This window comes from Acipenser ruthenus, chromosome 51 (genome assembly GCF_902713425.1).
Source record: "Acipenser ruthenus chromosome 51, fAciRut3.2 maternal haplotype, whole genome shotgun sequence".
NCBI classification, from domain to species: domain Eukaryota; kingdom Metazoa; phylum Chordata; class Actinopteri; order Acipenseriformes; family Acipenseridae; genus Acipenser; species Acipenser ruthenus.
The window spans coordinates 1,415,426-1,435,641 of record NC_081239.1 but is presented as its reverse complement, the minus strand read 5'-3'; the positions used below and the strand labels follow the sequence as shown (position 1 = coordinate 1,435,641).

Here is a 20,216-nt window from a genome sequence, read left to right as displayed (position 1 = left end):
GAGAGAGAAAAGAAAAGTCATGTAGATAGACAAAAAACATTAAAGTGAATTATATCAGGATGTTTCAGACTACAAGTCATTCTTATCTATGTGATGCACACTCCCATGTCACCATCCCTTTGAAATAACTTTCACATAATGCAGCGGTTTCAGCAAAAGCACCACACAAAGGTAACAAACAGTATTGTTGCTGTACTGTATAAGAATTCAAAAGCAACAGATGTGTTTAATGTTCTGTATTTAGCAACAGAAAAAAAAAATCCTTGGTGAATTTAAATATTTCCTTTTTATAAACAAGCAATTAGAGACTGGTTTTGAGTTGTAGTGCAGGAGAAAAACAACACAACAATAATAAAAGCAGAACGTGACCAACAGAAAAAGCTGTTTAAAAAAAAAAAAAAAGCCAACTTTCTTTTTTCATCGTGTTTGTATTTCGACGGCATCTGGTGTGGTAAACGCTGCGAGAGCCAGCGTCCCTCCTCTCCTCCTTCACCGTTTCTTTGGGGGCGTGGCTGTGCGGGGCGGGGTCACGGGTCTGCCAGAGTTCATGCCTCCATACTGGTACTTGGCTTTCTTCTCAGACGGCTTCAGGATCTGTAAGGAAGAGGCACAGTGCTGGTTTTAAGCTATGTTTCCACTGCCAGTGCTGCTGCACTGTGATGTGTTATTGCTCTGTATTCACGAGCCTGTAAATGAAGCAGCATACATCTATGGCCAAAAGACCTAACACATTATTATTAGTTTATTTAGCAGATGCCTTTATCCAAGGCGACTCACAGAGACTAGGGTGTGTGATCTATGCATCAGCTGCAGAGTCACTTACAACTACATCTCACCCGAAAGACGGAGCACAAGGAGGTTAAAGTGACTTGCTCAGGGTCACACGGTGAGTGAGCTGGGATTTGAACTGGAAACCTCCTGGTTACAAGCCCTTTTCTTTAACCACTGGACCACTAAACAACCACAAATGGAGTAAAAATAATACCCCCCCCAGAATATGGTCCCCTTGAGTATGGATTTCAAAAAAGTGAATCCTCCATTGCTGGTATGTTATGATTTAGTCATTTAGCAGACGCTTTTATCCAAAGCGACTTAGAGACTAGGGGGTGAACTATGCATCATCAACAACTGCTGCTGCAGAGTCACTTGCAATAGGACCGCATTTGTTTTACATCTCATCCAAAGGACGGAGCACAAGGAGGTTCAGTGCCTTGCTCAGGGTCACACACAGTGACTGAGTCGGGATTTGAACCTCTTGGTATCAAGCCCTTTTCTTTAACCACTGGACCACCCAGCCTCCTCGCTGGTATGCCTTAGTGAAGCCAGTCTCACAGCTAGTGCCCTCGTTACCTGGAAGGAGCACATGAGGGTTTCGTCCACACTCATCATCCCTCCAGCGTTGTCGAACTCGCCGCAGTAATTGGGAGCAGAGAACAGGGTGACCAGCTGCCTCTTAGCAAAGAACTCATAACCGTCTTCTACAACCTGAGAGGAGAAAGGGAGTGTGAGAGAGGAGACAGTGTGTGTGATGCAGTTTGTATACAGTACCTGGTGCGCTCTGCAGTGTGTGTATCTTGTGTTTGTTACATGGTGTGCTCTGCAGTGTGTGTGTGAGGTTCAGGTGAAATTTATTTACAGTACCTGGTGCGCTCTGCAGATGAGGTCCAGGTCTCAGTGTGTGTGTGGTGCTAATTTATTCAGTACCTGGTGCGCTCTGCAGATGAGGTCCAGGTCTCAGTGTGTGTGGTGTTAGTTTATTCAGTACCTGGTGTGTGCTGCAGATGAGGTCCAGTTGTCAGTGTGTGTGGTGTTAGTTTATTCAGTACCTGGTGTGCTCTGCAGAGGTCCAGATCTCAGTGTGTGTGGTGTTAGTTTATTCAGTACCTGGTGTGCTCTGCAGAGATCCAGGTCTCAGTGTGTGTGGTGTTAGTTTATTCAGTACCTGGTGTGCTCTGCAGAGATCCAGGTCTCAGTGTGTGTGGTGTTAGTTTATTCAGTCCCTGGTGTGCTCTGCAGAGGTCCAGGTCTCAGTGTGTGTGGTGTTAGTTTATTCAGTACCTGGTGTGCTCTGCAGAGGTCCAGGTCTCAGTGTGTGGTGTTAGTTTATTCAGTCCCTGGTGTGCTCTGCAGAGGTCCAGGTCTCAGTGTGTGGTGTTAGTTTATTCAGTACCTGGTGCGCTCTGCAGAGGTCCAGGTCTCAGTGTGTGTGTGGTGTTAGTTTATTCAGTACCTGGTGTGCTCTGCAGAGGTCCAGGTCTCAGTGTGTGTGTGTGGTGTTAGTTTATCCAGTACCTGGTGCGCTCTGCAGATGAGGTCCAGGTCGTGGCGGTTCAGGAACTTGCTGACCACGTCGGCTCCGAAGGTGAAGGAGACCCCGCGGTCGTTCTCCCCCCAGCCCTGCACGTCCTTGTCAGGGTCCGACCACAGCAGATCACACAGCAAGCCTGCGCAGCAACATCTGACTTCAGTGAGAGTCTCCACGCCATGCACCTCCATTCACTATACAAGTTACTGTGCACTTCAGAGCTCCCCTCAATGAAGTCTATTTATTAACATTGTAATGATCAGGAACCAGGAGTTTGAACAGAGACAGAAACTCACACTAGCCCTGCTGCTGCACCCAGTCCTGAGGTTCAGAAAACTCCCCTCAATGAAGTCTATTATTATTAATATTGAAATGATCAGGAGCCAAGAGTTTGAGCAGATAGAAACTCACACTAGCACTGCTGCTGCACCCAATCGTGGGGTTCAGACTGGACAGTAACCCTACAGACCCAGAAAGAGCCTTGTTTTCCCTGCTGCTGTGTTTCGATTGCACTCACCTGTGTCAGGCACGTCTGTGGGCCTCATGATGCGACGGATCTGCTCCATAGACTGCAAATCGGGAGACAGCCCTGCAGGGCGGAGACAGGAGAGAGAATCAGAGAAGGAGCGCAGGCTTGGTGGTTCAGCGGTTAAAGAAAGGGGTTTGTTACCAGGAGGTTCCAGCAGGTTCAATCCCAGCCACTGGCTCGCTATGTGTGTGACCCTGAGCAAGTCCCTGAACCTCCTTGTGCTCCGTCCTTTGGGTGAGACCTAAAACTGAGGTCCTATTGCAAGTGACGTTAACGTAACATTATTCAGGAGGTTTCATTCGACTTTACGAAGCAAAATGAGTTAATTCTAGAGGGTGAAGAAAAACTTTTGTCCATAGCGATAGACAGATAGATAGATAGATATTCTGGACCCAAACCAAGCAAGGGGGATGAGGAATAAAATCCACAGATTCCCCTTCTCACAGTGACCTTGTTACTATCAATCTCTCCCTCACCCCCTCACCTCCGTGGCAGCAGAAGATCTTCTCGTCGACGATGGCAGCGATTGGCAGACAGTTGAAACAGTCAGTGAAAGTCTTCCACAGCTTGATGTTGAATCGTCTCTTACCTGTTAAATAAAGACGGTGAGAATTAGTACCAAAAAAAAAAAAAATTATAATACTTTGGACATTTTGACATGACCACACCTCTCTTATTTACATATAGAAATCCCTCTCCCACTCACACTCATCGTAGAACCCGTAGATGCGGTTGATGGAGGCACACTCGTGGTTCCCGCGCAGCAGGAAGAAGTTCTCGGGGTATTTGATCTTGTAGGCCAGCAGCAGGCAGATGGTCTCCAGGGACTGCTTGCCTCGGTCCACGTAGTCTCCCAGGAATAGGTAGTTGGCCTCAGGAGGGAAGCCGCCATACTCGAAGAGCCGCAGCAGGTCTGTGTACTGCCCGTGGATATCGCCTGAGGAGCGAGGGGCACCAACATGATCATTTACTCATTTATTTATGATTTATTTATTGCATTTATATAGCGTTTTATACAAAAGTATCGCAAAGCACTGTACAGCACATAGCAGACAAAAAAAAGAACAAACCACAATACATGTGTATAGCATGTCACGCGTACAACTGCCACAGTCAGACCATTTAAATAACAGTATACACAATACAAAAGCAGCAATTTTAAAGTTACATTAAAACCCACTAAGCTAAGAAAACCATTTTATAAAAAGTGTGTTTTTAGTTTTGACTTGAAAACTTTAACGGTCCCAGCTTCCCTGACAAACGAAGGCAGAGCATTCCAGAATTACGGTTTGGAAGATACAGGGTCAGTAACTCAACTGCAAATAACTAGGTGCTAATCCATTCAGATGCTTTTATCCAAAGTGACTTAGAGACTAGAGGGTGGACTATGCTTCATCAACAACTGCTGCTGCAGAGTCACTTACAGTAGGATTTTGGTTTTACATCTCATCCGAAGGATGATCCCCCAGCCAGGATGCTCGAAGTCATGTGCAATTTTTCATTTTCAACACCGACGGAGAACAGGGATGGGAAATAAGACTCCTGTTGCCTAGCGGTTTCACCCATTCCCAGGTTTTATTCTGTGCTTGATTTGCCCCCCCAGTGTGCGTAGGTAACAAGCTCAGGTGTGTTTATTAGTCCAAGTAAAACCAGGAGTGGATCAAACCGCTGTGCATTTGGGAGTCTTCCTTCCATCCCTGAGGCATTGGGTGAAACTGTGTAACAGATTTGTGGTTTACAATTGGATGTTATTTTTGTTATGGACCCTGTGCGGAGGACCCTGGTTGTTTAGGAGGACCCTGGTTGTTTGGAGGACCTTGTTTGCACCCCTGTGCGGAGGACCCTGGTTGTTTAGGAGGACCCTGGTTGTTTAGGAGGACCTTGTTTGCACCCCTGTGCGGAGGACCCCGGTTGTTTAGGAGGACCCTGGTTGTTTGGAGGACCTTGTTTGCACCCCTGTGCGGAGGACCCTGGTTGTTTAGGAGGACCCTGGTTGTTTGGAGGACCTTGTTTGCACCCCTGTGCGGAGGACCCTGGTTGTTTGGAGGACCTTGTTTGCACCCCTGTGCGGAGGACCCTGGTTGTTTAGGAGGACCCTGGTTGTTTGGAGGACCTTGTTTACACCCCTGTGCTGAGGACCCTGATTGTTTAGATGACCTTGTTTGCACCCCTGTGCTGAGGACCCTGGTTGTTTGGAGGACCTTGTTTGCACCCCTGTGCGGAGGACCCTGGTTGTTTTGGAGGACCCCGGTTGCTTTGCGCTCCCCGGTTCGCACTCACCGCAGATCTTGAGTGGCGCCTCCAGCTCCAGCAGGATGGGCTGGCTCAGGAAGATCTCTCTGGATTTGATGCAGAGCCCCCGCACCTCCGCCTCCGTCATCTGCACGATCTTCCCGGGACGGCACCCCCGCACTGCCGAGGCAACGAGATGGGGCATTAGAGAGAGACTTATTAATATGGAAATGATCAGGAGCCAGGAGTCTGAGAAAGGTTAGAAACTCACACTAGCCCTGCTGCTGCTGCACCCAGTCCTGGGGTTCAGAGCTCCCCTCAATGAAGTCTAGTATTATTATTATTAATATTGAAATGATCAGGAGCTAGGAGTCCGAGCAGGGTTAGAAACTCACACTAGCCCTGCTGCTGCTGCTGCTGCTGCTGCTGCTGCTGCACCCAGTCCTGAGGTTCAGCGCTCCCCTCAATGAAGTCTAGTATTATTATTATTAATATTGAAATGATCAGGAGCTAGGAGTCTGAGCAGGGTTAGAAACTCACACTAGCCCTGCTGCTGCTGCTGCACCCAGTCCTGGGGTTCAGAGCTCCCCTCAGTGAAGTCTAGTATTATTATTATTATTATTATTATTATTAATATTGAAATGATCAGGAGCCAGGAGTTTGAACAGGGATAGAAACTCACACTGCAAACCACACAGGCAACCAGAGAAGGCACAGAGAGAGAGGCTGACAAAGTGTTATAAACCCCTTTAAAATAAAACTTTCCCTTCCTCAAATATGCTGCCCTCTTCTGTAATAGGCAAGTTACAGAAGCCTTTCTTTCTAATCAATAGATTGATGCAAATACTATGCTAATGATGCACTGGGAGGGGAAAAAAATAAAGTTTTCCTCTAAGCAAAGAGAAAACAATGATACAATACAAGCAAGCTCTAGATGGCAATCTGGGAAGAGAGCAGCAGGGCAGCTGTGTGGAGGATTTGGCATTCAGCAGAGAATGAGTCATTTGCATGGACTCTGCCAAGCATGTCAAGGGGAAAGAGGTCCCGGTTTTATTAATGCGCGCTGCCCCTTATTTATTCATGGGCATTTACATTGCGTAACATAACGGTTAAGACACAAATAAAACCACGACTACGGAAGCAAGACCTATCTAAGGCACTCCTTGCTTCACAGAAGATTGCTTTTTTCTCCCACCCCACCCCTCGTGGGCTGTTCCATTTATTTTCCTTTGCATCGGGTGAACCAACAACAAAAACACAACCTAATCTAGTAAAGGCAGGCAGGAGAGGGTGGGGGTCCCCAGAGACTTGTTTAGTTAAAAACGGTTTATTTATTGCGTGACGTGTGGCAAATAAACCAAGACTGCCTGCAAAAATCTAAACCCAAAACTGTCAAAGTTAAAACGCTCCCCGAGTTCCCTTTTATTTATTTATTTTTAGAACTTCTCCATCACCTAACAAATCTGTAAATGCAAGATCAGGATTGTGCCAAAACACAGGGAAGACTGATTATTCCCGTAACGGATTCCTGACGGAATTCCTTCAGAGGATTGGGCTTCTGTTTTCCACTGTGCTGTAAAGATAAATGCAGGACTTATTTACTTATATGGTGCTGTAAAATCACACCTTCTGTAATCACAAGTGCGTGACGAGTTTCCCTTTTTTTTTTTTGTTGGTAAGAAATTAACTGGGATGGTTAACTTAAATGAGGGTGTGTCTTCAGCACAAACCAACGTGTGTAAAATCCAGGGCAATGCGAGCGGCAGTGACCCAAGGTTAGGGTACACGAAGCCTGTGTTTGAAAACAAACAAGGTATTTTTAGACACCGTCTATGACATTTGAAACTTTTTCTTTTTTTTTTAACCCTTTGTCCAATGCTGGTACCGTAGCAAACGCCGCAGTGATGTGTGTATTTATTTTTACAAAATCGATTGACAAGAACGAAGCCCAGTCCTGGGTTTCAGTACTATGATGTTAAATAAAACTGTCCCCTCCTTGGCCAAGTGTGACTCAAACACTGTGAGGAAAAGTGCGATCCATTAATTCAGTGCAGATTTACCAGGGTGCGATTGTTCAAGCTCCTGGCACCTGACCACTTCAAGATTACAGTATACCTAAACAAGGCAGTTTTTGAAACTCAAGACTGAGTACAGGTCTCATGTGTCTGCGAGGTGGGCAAGAATGCACGTACTTGATGTTGTGAAAGTTAATGACGTGTACATTTTTGACTGGAAGTTTACAGAGAATGTAATGGCAGGAAAATAAAACCCAAAAAAAGACAAAGAGGTGTTTATCTCCTCTGCTCCAGTCAGTGGCAGGCAGATCCAGTCTAGTTCTGTGATTAATTTCAAATGAACAGCACCCCCCCCCCTCCCCCTCCCCCCCCTTTTTGAAATTCACACCACCGCCAACTGCAGGAATTAGCATGATTCCTGACACAGACACTAAATATAACTCTTTGCAAGGAGACAGAGCTTCTCTGTTTTTTTAAGTGCTTGTAATTGACAAAACACTTCCATTAATCTTACCCGTTGTGCACGTCCTTTTGTTATGAAAAAAAATGGGCAGTTCTAGAAAACATCTGGTACTTACACTAGGTTAAATAAAAAGCCATGCTTTCAGATAATGCTGCACTTCCTTGACATTTTCACCTGGACAGTGGAACCATCTCCACTACTTCCAATAGCTTATTTCCTGTCATTAACCAATCAGCTGCTTCCCCGATTGACTGACGTGCTTTCAGCCAGTAACATGCTTTGACCCAGCAGGTAAAATGACCTAGGAAGTTCAAGTGAACTGACTGCAGCACCAGATGTGTTTTAACTAAAAATACAGGTTTTCTATAAACATGTGTGTCTTTCGAAACTGCACAACTGAGACACACAGAGGTAATGAAAAGGGCAAAAACAGGTAAGGGTTATGAAATTATTTTAACTCCAAACACTTTAATACGAGTGTCTGAAAGGACTTTACGAGCATCTCGGTTAGAAACAAACGCATATTGTTAGTTTTTAGGACTTGTGAAGCTTTGATTGTTCTAGTATTATTATTATTATTATTTATTTCTTAGCAGATGCCCTTATCCAGGGTGACTTACAATTGTTACAAGATATCACATTATTTTTACATACAATTCCCCATGTATACAGTTGGGTTTTTACTGGAGCAATCTAGGTAAAGTACCTTGCTCAAGGGTACAGCAGCAGTGTCCCCCACCGGGGATTGAACCCACGACCCTCCGGTCAAGAGTCCAGAGCCCTAACCACTACTCCACACTGCTGCCCCAAGTAAGAGCGTTTCTTTTTTTAACACAGATTTTTGTTACACATCAGTTCAGAGAGTGTTTGAATTTACGGCTGGATCGGAGAATTAAGACGACACGAGGGCAGCTTGCTCTGCTTCAACGTGTCAGCATCTAAACATGCCTCTCGGACAGAACAGCAGGAGTCTCTGCCCTTGAATAAAATAGAATCAAAAACACACCGCGCAGCGAATGTGACGCACAAACCATGGGAGCATGCAGTACTCACAATGAGTCACGTACAGTAATCTGAAGCACTGCCATCACTGCGGTGCTGAATTAGCAAGGGATGGTTTCTGAGTTTACAGCGCAGCCCCTGAAGTTACAAACACAAGGGGCAGGAGGAGGCTAATAAGACAGAAATGTTTCTTACTCTGAAGCTTGTATGATTTTCAATGATTTAATGTATGGGTACTGAGATAGTAAAAAGTTCACAAATAATAATAATAAGAAATCAAAGACGGGAGACAGGAAAGTTGTGTTTAGCTTGTAAAATTGGGTTAATTTTGATTATATATAGTTAATAAAAAATAAAACCATACGATACTTCAAATTTTATACACTTTTTTTTTTTATAAAGAAGACTGATCTGGCTAACAAAATAGACTTGACAGCTATTCAACATCAGATATTTCAGCTTCATAATTGAATATCCACATTTTAAAAATGTGAAATTGAGTCTAACCTTAAATTTAGAAAAAAATAAAATTTATATGACCCCTTCCATACAGATTTCTCTACTGATCTGGTAACTAACACTCCATAGCCCAAATCTCACCCCGCCCCACGAATCCCACTTAAACCTGACTGTGAGTCTGTCTGTTCTTGCTGTGGATGGCTCTTTGCCTCTCGCTGCGTTTCACAAACAGCTGAGGGCAGCCGATCAGCTGCCAGGGAGTAATGTTACACCCTTGATAAGGCAAGGACGTCACTGTGGACCCTCAAATCGCCTAGCAACAGGAAGTTCAATAACACTGAGAACACACACAGCTCTGGCCACAAGTTTTGCATCACTTCATAGAATTAATTAACGTTGCTTCATCAAGTCGAATGAAACCTGATGAATAATGTTACCTTGTTAACATATTGAATTACACACCGCTTTGTAGTTTGCCTGTACTTGTACTGACAAATTGAAAAATTTGACATTTTGAAATCTACTGCACTGCTATTAAGGATTCCGGCAGACTTTTACAATATCATTTGGTAGTTTATTTAAATTGCATGATGTAAATAAAAAAAGGATCTTTTTTTATTTTTAAATGATGTCTCAATTCTCAATACTCAAGACATGCAGTCCTGGCTGCAGTATGAATTTCAGTTCGGCTTGTGTTGTGACTTTGGTTCCTCTGAAGCTCTAAAAAAAAAAAATGTCACAATTTATTCTTCGAGAGCAAAATCGGCACTTGGTATGATTTATAAAGTAATACGTTTCTGTATTTGCACCAGGGTTTATTCATGGTTACGTAGAATACAATTCACTGCAGCAGAATTGTAAATGAACAAAAGATCACCTGTAGTTGTGATCTCAGCAAACAATGCTGATGCAACTGTAAGTATAACTGAAGTCAGGACACAGGGGTGTGGGAAGTGATGACTGAAAACACAGAACCGTTTACAAAGTGATTACAAAAACAACGACGCCTACATTAGTTAAATATAAGACAGGTTGAGATTTGCTGAAGAGCTCTGTTCTGCACCTGGTACAATTGGACACATTGACTTCACTGCAAGTCCTATTCAGGTTAACCGCCTATATATAGTTTTATTAGAAGGTGTGAGGGCTATGCTAATGTGATTACAGGGATTATGGTAATCAAGGCCCAGAGTTCGTTAACAGATTTTACTTGTGGAGGGTTTGGGTGACAATGTCAATAGCGAACACAGTTTTATGCTGACTTAGCTCTTTCCCACGCACGATGTCTGAAAGCCCTTTCAAAGATGTCCTACAATCGCTGATCACACAACACAACCAGTCTGACAGCCCCAAGGTCTAAGCAAAGCCGTAAAAATGTCAAATACTTCTTCAGAAGAACTTTTTTTTTTTTTTTTAAAGGAATCTGCCTGAACGTGCAACAGCCGCTACTGTTCAAAATGAATAAATCAATCTTTCAATTTGGACGGTCAGGTTTTTATCAGTTTCTACATGCCTTTATGACTAAAATCAAGCGTACCCAACAGCAAACACATTATTTTAGATCTGCTTAATCCTGTGTTGTATGATACGTGGGCAGCAGTGTGGAGTAGTGGTTAGGGCTCTGGACTCTTGACCGGAGGGTCATGGGTTCAATCTCAGGTGGGGGACACTGCTGCTGTACCTTTGAGCAAGGTACTTTACCTAGATTGCTCCAGTAAAAACCCAACTGTATAAATGGGTAACTGTATGTAAAATAATAATAATAATAATAATAATAATAATAATAATAATGTGATATCTGTATAATGTGAAATAATGTATAATGTGTATAATGTAATATCTTGTAACAATTGTAAGTCGCCCTGGATAAGGGCCTCTGCTAAGAAATAAATAATAATAATAATAATAATAATAATACTGAATTATATTTTTTTCACCATGACCACAGTTGTTTTTTTTTGTATTCACAAAATCAGGCTGGGAATGAAACCAAACCCTACCAAGATGCAGTACATGTCCTGTGTTTCTATACACTTCAGTGACCCCTCCTGTATCTCGAACAATCAATCTGACTGAATGAATGACAATCCATTGATTGGGATCATCCAGAACCGCAGAACACTCCACAGTGTAGGAATACACAAAGAAACGTACACAAATTAAAAATGAGAAACGTCTCCGCTAGAAATCTCTCTCGTCGCCTTCAACGAAACGCCTGCCATAGAGTTTCTAGATATTATCACACAATGCTGTGATGGAAAAACACAGAGCAATTCAAGGTGGGGGATGGAAATAAGACTCCCATTGCATTGCAATTAGATCCATTCCTGGGTTTACTAGGAGTTTAATAAGACCCACCTGAGCTTGTTAACTATACCCAATCAAGCTTGGTTTAAAAGGCATGTCATATGCAGACAGGCTAAAAGAATTGAATCTATTCAGTCTTGAACAAAGAAGACTACGCGGCGATCTGATTCAAACATTCAAAATCCTAAAAGGTATAGACAATGTCAACTCGGGGGACGACTTTGACTTGAAAAAAGAAAAAAGGACCAGGGGTCATAAATGGAGATTAGATAAAGGGGCATTCAGAACAGAAAATAGGAGGCACTTTTTTACACAGAGAATTGTGAGGGTCTGGAACCAACTCCCCAGTAATGTTGTTGAAGCTGACACCCTGGGATCCTTCAAGAAGCTGCTTGATGAGATTCTGGGATCAATAAGCTACTAACAACCAAACGAGCAAGATGGGCTGAATGGCCTCCTCTCGTTTGTAAACTTCCTTATGTTCTTAAGCTCATAGGAATGGGTGAAACTGCTGTGGAAGAGGAGTCTTGCTTCCATCCCTGCAAGGACAGAGTTGTTTTTTTGTGTGTTATTGCAGGGTCTCTGAGCAGAGCTGGGGAATGAGCTGCTATCCCACACCACACTACCTAATTTGGCTGTGAGAATCCCCAGAAGACTGTAGGAGGGAAGACAATGTTAAGGAATGCTGCAGCTACGGTCACATGTTTTGCATCACCCTACAGCAGGGGTATTAAAAACACTTTTTTTGAAACTGTACCCCCTTCTGTCGGGAGGTTTCAGCTGAAGTACCACTTTACAATTTTTCGCTCGCTGAATGGTACCACAGTTGCAATGAAAAGGCAGAATAATCTGATTAACACATTTGTTTCCCCCATTTATTTAATATATCACTGGCTGACAAACTGCTGGTTTAAGACAGAATACCAGTCGGCTGCATTCTTAAAACGTAATTGCATGTCTTTGGAGGCACAGAATTAAAGAGACAGCATTTAGGAATCTCTTTGGAGACACTCATTCTCTTTCTACGCTGTAAATCATTCTGCAGAATACAGTAAATGTTTATCACCTTACCATTTACTTCCCAGCTCTGCATAATTATATGTGACATTTTAAAAGGTTTACAACATCAAAAACACAACCTCAAGATAAAACTATAATAACTGTGATACACTTTATTTTATTATAATTATTATTAAAGCCAGCACAGTTATCCAAAGGGGCTGTATATAACTTTCTGTCGCTTTGCAGCTTCTGTGTTTTTCTTCCTTCGTTCTTTGTTATGCAAGTAAGAAACGCATCCATTTCAAAACACCGACAACATAATCAACCAGCAGCTATTACTGCTACTAAAATGCAGGCGCGGTAATAAATAAAACAAAAACCGTCAAAGCATGAGTATTATGATTAGCCTACTATTTATGTTTAACGGAGAAGTTATACTTCTAAAAAACAAATGAGAAACACTCTGCTGCACTGATACGACAAGCTGAAAACAGCAAAAATCGTCACCAGCTTACAGCGCTCTCCAGAGGCACATCGGCAGACGCCTGCTTCATTATTCATTATAAAAGCCACGCCATCGAAACCGCGCATGCGCACAAGTGGAAAATGTGGACGTGAAACGCGAGTTTGTTTGCATCTGCGGTTCACGTTGAGCTGCTAAACAACGATTAAATAATTATACACAGCGTTTTAGAAAATGTATAATACCGCTAAAAAAAACAGTATTTTATTCTACTTTTATTTGTGCATTTGTGAGTCGTCCTGTGTACCCCCTATGACCCTTAGAACGTACCCCCATGGGTGGGCGTACCCCCGGTTGAAAACCCCTGCCCTATAGAATGAACTCATTTTGCATCATAAAGTTGAATGAAACCTGCTGAATTATTTTACGTTAACATATTAAAATCACATACCGCTTTGTAGTTCTCCATATACTAAAAAATGTGACATTTCGAAATCTAACATGAAATACTGTACTACTATTATGGCTTCAGGTAGACTTTTGTGATTTTCATTCTGATAAAAGTGTACAGATCCAATTAGCATGCACTAAACATTTTAGTATAAAATTGAAAACGACTGCGGGACGCTGCAGTGATAATCCAGCCTTGGCAATTTTATACATATATATAAAAATGTGAATAACTGATTGAAAAAAAAATTATCTATTATATCAGGACGTTTCGGACTACAAGTCTGAATGGAAAAAGCAGGGCTTCAAACAAGCTGCTGTTAAAAACAAGCTGTCTTTAAAAAAAACAGAAAAGTTCCCGAGGACGACTTCAGAACAGAATCTGAAAAAGATCTCTCTGCACACCCTGCCAACACGCTCCGCGTTTACAGCTGGTGCTCCGAGTGGAAAAAGAGAACCCACTGGCATGGAATTCAGCAGCCCTCTCCTGCCCATATATAGCAATACATTTGAGAATACATAATTCCCACAGATCCTGCTATCCTCCTCCCAGGAATTCAGGGACACACTCAAGCAGGAGCTACGCAACACACTGAAGAAACAGGACTTGCTACTTTATAACAAAATGAAAAACGTTGGCCTTAGATAACCTCACCTTTGCTCCTATTACCAACCAAATACAATTTGTTTCCGAAAACCTAAACCTTTGTGGGTTTTTAAAATCGAGGTGTCCCTGTCCGCGGTCCCCCCCGCGCATCTTTTTGAACTTTTCAGAAAACAGTTTTTGACGGCAACATGAGGTGGAATCAAGATATGAAGTTGACACCCCTTGTGAGTTCGTGTCCCATGGAAAACGAACCGCCTGCCTAAAATAGGAAAGACACAGAGAAAGACTTTGATTTTTAATTGAAGTAGCCGCTATCAAACCTGTAAACCTCAGGCAATGCCATTAACCACCAATTACAAGCACAGCAACCATGAACCTGGTAGCTTGCATTTTCTTCAGAACAGAAAATAGGAGGCACTTTTTTACACAGAGAATTGTGAGGGTCTGGAACCAACTCCCCAGTAATGTTGTTGAAGCTGACACCCTGGGATCCTTCAAGAAGCTGCTTGATGAGATTCTGGGATCAATAAGCTACTAACAACCAAACGAGCAAGATGGGCCGAATGGCCTCCTCTCGTTTGGAAACTTTCTTATGTTCTAAAAACTGCTGATACTAACCCCTAGCAACATATTACATTCTCAGTACTAGGGTTACAGGGGTAATGATTTCACGCTTAAATTCTGAGGGATCTATTGAGGTCACGGGGAGAGCTTGACACTTTCCAAAAATAAATTTAAAAAAAACCCACCAGGATGTGCTAAAATGAAAATGAGAAATGATATAAAAAGTGTATCTAAACCAGAGCAAGAACATAGTCAATCAATCTGTATTTTATATAGCGCCTTTCACAGTGGAGCACCATCACAAAGCGCTGAAATGGAAAAGAAAGAAGGAATGCTGTCGACACGCCACGAAATCCTAAAAACGTTAAGAATCCTCAAGCAATGTGAACATTGGGGTCTATTTTAATTCAAGGACCACTGGTTCACTGAACTCATTGTGATCTACGAAAGTATGCTGGCACTGCTGGAAATAAACTAAATACCTCCCTCCCCGCCCCCGAAGCGACCCAGTACTGAGTGTACCACACACAGCTAGCCTGTACACAGAGACAATGAGCCTTTTGTGTTTAGTGAATCAAGCTGCACAACCAGCACTGGCCACTGGATCACACCAGTTCACAACAAGAGCCCTTGAATAACACACTGTGGGCTGAAACTGGGTATTTTCCCAGAAGCGTTTTCTTGATCAAATGTAGATTACCCAGAGAGAGAGAGAGAGAGAGAGAGAGAGAGAGAGAGAGAGTCATTACGAAGCAAGTCTGCCCAAAAGCCTTTTTGCATCCTGTGAAACTAAAAAAAATAGTACGGCTGTAAAGAAAGCCTCCGAATGGCACAGCTGCTGGCGGCTTTAACAGTTCTGAACTGGGCGAGGGAGGCTGATTAACAAACAGATTATTTATCGCCGTGGGTTTTATTTTGAGAGCCTCGATTAAACATTTGTTGATGGAGCAATGGCTCTGCTGCCCCATTTTGGAGCCTCACACATGTATGTGAAGGCTTTAGTGAAGAGACCCCATAAAGCTCTCTCAATGAGGCAGCTGCACAGTTCAGTTGTTTTTGTGAAGACTTGTTTCTTGTCTTTGATTAATACAGTGCTCCCCATTTATACTGGGGAACAGGTTAGAAGGCTGTAGGATCATGGCTCCCATTTGCCCCATAATGCCATTACACCAACACTAGTATTCATATGTGGTAGAACAAATAGTCTCTCAACTACGGCTCCCGACTACAGCGTTATAAAGGGGTAGCACTGTAGTTGCTCTGAAGGCATCGATTATTCTCTATCGTTATCTGATTGCACCTCTAGTTCATCACCCAAAAAAAGCTTCTTTTCCCCAACTAACATCACGAGCACACTGCAAGACCGGAGTTTTCCTCGTCCGTCCGTCCCCCCCAACGCCCTTGAGTCTTCAGATGCTTTTGAACTTCTACTTGAGTGGTCTGGGAGGGTTGAGATCTTCACTGAGGTTTACAACACACTCCTGACGCAGAGATTCGTGTCCTAAAACACACCAGTGAAGCGACGCTCGGAAACCTAATAATAATGCTTCTTAGAATCTCCTACTGAATAGAACTCTCTGTGTATGTGTGAGCCCTATTTATCTAAGCATTTTCCACCACGGTTTAAAAAAAAAAAAAAAAAAAAAAACCCCACCCCAGTCCTTAAAATAACCTTCCAAGCATTTTTGTTTATTTCGTTTTGTAACGCTGCCAGTTTTCAATTTTCTCCCTCGAAAAAAAATATTTAAAAAAAAAATTATTTGCATAGCGCTGTCTGTAAAAGCCTTTGATAAAACGCATGTCAAAAAGGTGTCAGGATTTCCTTGGCAAGCTCCACAAGATGATTTCATACTGCAGGGTGTGAATGTGACACGAGTCGCTATAGAAATCCCACACAACTTATCTAGAAGGAATCTTTATAACCGCCACTTATAGCCCTGTCCTGCACGGTCATACTAACAGCAAGTAAGGGTGTAACCTTTCACAGAGTAGCAATGCAGGGATGAACATAAGACATTACACAGCAGCTTCTCCCATTCCTGGGTTTACGATGAGCTTCATTAGCCACAGTGTGTGTAGGTAACAAGCTCAGGTGTGTCTTATTAAACTCAATTGTTATGTATATTAAAAAAACACTCTTTTCAAGACAATCTGCTTCAAAATCGCGGTGTTTGGGTTAAACAAGCGATCAAAATGTAACACCACTTATTTCTCGCCATGTTTATCCGCTTTATCAAGATTGTAAGTTTAAAAGTATACTTTAATACTACTTGGATAGAGAGACTGTCTATTCAGGACTCGTAGTACCGATCATGAGAAGACTGCACCCTGCTACCTCCAGACACTCATCTCTCCCTACACCCCCACTCGACCTCTCCGCTCCGCCTGCACTAGAAGACTGGCTCTACCTCCGCTACGCTCCCCTGCCTCCCGAGCCCGCTCCTTCTCCACCCTTGCTCCGCAGTGGTGGAACGACCTTCCTACAGATGTCAGGACTGCCCAGTCCCTGACCACATTCCGGCGCCTCCTTAAGACTCACCTCTTCAAAGAGCACCTGTAGAACTCCTCTGTTTGTATCCTGGGACACTATCACCCTTCGTGTAAATGTGCTTTATTTTGCTCTTATCTGCCCCCTATTTTACTGCATTTAATCCTGTACTTCAGAATACTGTAATCTGCCAAGTGTTTAACCTGTAGTACTTTGTATTTAATCATATCCTGATGTAACTATCACTATTTAATCATATCCTGATGTAACTATCACTATTATCTGCTGTATTATTGAATTGTGGTTGGTCACACTTGAACAAATATTATTGTATTTTTTGCTCTTATTGTATAACTTGTATTGTAACACTTGAATGTATTTGTATTTGCTTGCAATTGTAAGTCGCCCTGGATAAGGGCGTCTGCTAAGAAATAAATAATAATAATAATAATAATAATGAGAAGGCCTCTGACGGTGTCAGAGTAAGGTAGAATATGTTTGAAACATACAAAATATACGCTAATAATTTTAATTTAGAAAAAAAAAAAAACCAGGAGGCAAATTTCTTCATTCGCCATCTCGACAGCAAAGCGCTGTATAGTGTAAGCTGTACTGAAATTAATGTCTCGAAACCCCTCTGCCGTGTAAATAAACGTGTATTTCTATTGAATTATAAAAATCATATGACTGCTGTTCTGTATAACGTATTTTTAAAACTACACGTGAATGTTTTACTCCAACCTGTCAAACAGGATTTTCAATCGCATACAAGCTATGGTGACGTCACCACTCAGTTATGCAAATCAGTACCATCGTTCGAAGGTTCGAATTTTCCTTCGATTATGTGTTCCGAACCTTCGAAGGTCGAAATGTTCTCTTCGGTTTCAGTATTTAGCTGCTGTGGTCTTGGAAGCAAAATCATCCGAAATCAGAACCGAAGGTCGTGGTATTTTTCATGTAAAACTGTGCACCAAAGAACTTTTAAAGGAAGTTTTTTTTTTAATTTATTTTAATTAGATCTCAAATTCCAAGAGTCAACCCTGAATTACTGAGCTAATTTGTCACAAATCCACATCGAAACAATACTAGCTATACTCTACGAAATCAAGACCAACTCATCCCATATTTCCAATTTAACAATCTACACAACTCCCATTATTAGCTGTCAAATCTTAGGTGTATCAAATTGGCTCGTAATTAAAACGCCACTGTCAGAATTCGCATTTCTGTTTTATACACAAACTGCTATACCTAAATACCAAACGCTACAACACGAGTCAAATCCCAACTGTATTTGTTTTCAGGCACAAACTTTTGGTTAGAATCGGTATCTTAACTTCAAAACAACTATAAATTTAAGAAAGAGAGAGAACGCGGCACTGTCAATACACCGCCTATGCAACACGTTATTAATATCCCAGTCACAGATTAAACGTTTATTTTAGTGAAACCATTTGTTTATAAACAGAAAGAGCTCTAACAACCGACTTTAGAGGAGCGGGTGTGTTCAAGCGCTCCCAAAATCCAGCTCGGGGCTTCTGTTCTAAAGCTAGGCCTATCGCTGGCTCTGGTTTGATTTTTTTGCACCATGGTCAGTTTCGGGCGAGGTTGGGACGTGTACGGTAAACAAAAGGTCTACCGGCAGCGGTTACACCAAATAACACAACTCCCCTTACCTTCCAACAGTCTAGAGATGAGCGAATCCACATCTAATTCCCCCTCCGCCATTTCTGCGATTGTGTTTTCAGTGCCTCTCCCCGCGCTCGCCAGCCAGACTCCAACCCGCCTAAAGGAGCGCCTGTGCTCCGCCAGGTCCTAGCGCCGCCGCGCTGTCAAGATTTGCTACCTCTAACTTTTTGCCAGCTTCATGCACATATACTGCGCATGCTCGCCAATTTTTTTTTCCTGTTTACAAGATATTGACCTGTGTCGTGTTATTTTCAGGTATTTTCAGGTACGAACGCTTAAAGGAGCGCCTGGGCTCCGCCAGGTCCTAGCGCCGCCGCTCTGCCAAGATTTGCTACCTCTAACTTTTTTTGCCAGCTTCATGCACATATACTGCGCATGCTCGCCATTTTTTTCCGTTTACATGATATTTACCTGTGTCGTGTTATTTTCAGGTATTTTCAGGTACGCAGCGCATAGCGCTTATATGCCTAAACAACTTCCGCTAAGAAAGCAGGGAAACATCCATTCAAATCTGGTACTTTATGCTGTTTTCGGTTTTTGGCATCTTTTTTTTAATTTATCACATTTTCCAGTCTTACATAGTTGTTAATGTAATTTAACATATTTTTTTCCCACCATTCAGAAAATAGTATGCAAATATTTATAATTATTATTATTTATTTTTTAGCAGACACCCTTATCCAGGGCGACTTACAATTGTTACAAGATATCACATTATTTTTTACATACAATTACCCATTTATACAGTTGGGTTTTTACTGGAGCAATCTAGGTAAAGTACCTTGCTCAAGGGTACAGCAGCAGTGTCCCCCCAGCTGGGATTGAACCCACGACCCTCCGGTCAAGATTCCAGAGCCCTAATGCAATACATTGGGTTTGTACATTTGTTTTACTTCTGCAACTGTGGTGGACTTCTCATTTTGTCTTGTTTGTCGCGAATTTTTTTTCTTTTTAGAGAAATTGATGGTCTGTTTCATGTTTAAGTTTGCAAAAAAATATAATAATAAATTAACAGTAAATGTACCTCTGTTTGACAATAGGAAAACACCCATGGCGGTATCCGCGCTATGCTTTAGTGCGCGCCCTCTGCATGTGTGTGGATTGCGTCGCCCTGTGTGATACGCCTGCCTGCGTTAACCGTGATCGCTACTATATAATGACATCATTTTTTATGTATTGCTTATGTTTTCCAGAAAACAAGTTAAATTATTGATAAACATGATCAGTTCTGTGTTTAATTAAAAAAAAAAAAAACTATATTAAAATGTCAGATTAAATTATGTTCCTCAAAAGGTACTGACTCTATTAAGATAAGTGGCTCTATCTGCAAAAGCACCCTTCGAAAAAAAATTCCCCCCAAAATGCATGGCTATCTGGCTGTGAATTCCCTTTCAGTGATGAACACACAGGGTGATAGCAGACAAAGATGTTACTGAACAACATCCAGATGTGGTTTATGAAAACTTTACAGCTCGATTAATCCTATACTTTTGGTACTTAGAACCCTGTAATTCCAAACTCTATACAGTAGGGCAGGGGTTTTCAACCGGGGGTACGCAGGACGACTCAGAAATGCACAAATAAAAATGAAAGTAGAAGAAAATACTGTTTTTTTTAGCGGTATTATACATTTTCTAAAAC

The 20,216-nt window shown here is 42.3% G+C and overlaps 1 protein-coding gene across 1 annotated transcript; it reads right to left on the bottom strand.

Moving 5' to 3' along the window:
* Nucleotides 1–221: 221 nt before the first annotated feature.
* Nucleotides 222–18,720, bottom strand: LOC117962672 (serine/threonine-protein phosphatase PP1-beta catalytic subunit-like). The gene is made up of 8 exons (XM_059015957.1): nucleotides 18,563–18,720; nucleotides 5,115–5,246; nucleotides 3,541–3,771; nucleotides 3,319–3,423; nucleotides 2,823–2,894; nucleotides 2,293–2,444; nucleotides 1,351–1,485; nucleotides 222–594 (listed from the first exon to the last, which is right to left on the bottom strand). Exons 1-8 carry the CDS (start codon nucleotides 18,612–18,614, stop codon nucleotides 490–492), a joined length of 984 nt encoding a protein of 327 aa, XP_058871940.1. The 5' UTR covers nucleotides 18,615–18,720; the 3' UTR covers nucleotides 222–489.
* Nucleotides 18,721–20,216: the final 1,496 nt, after the last annotated feature.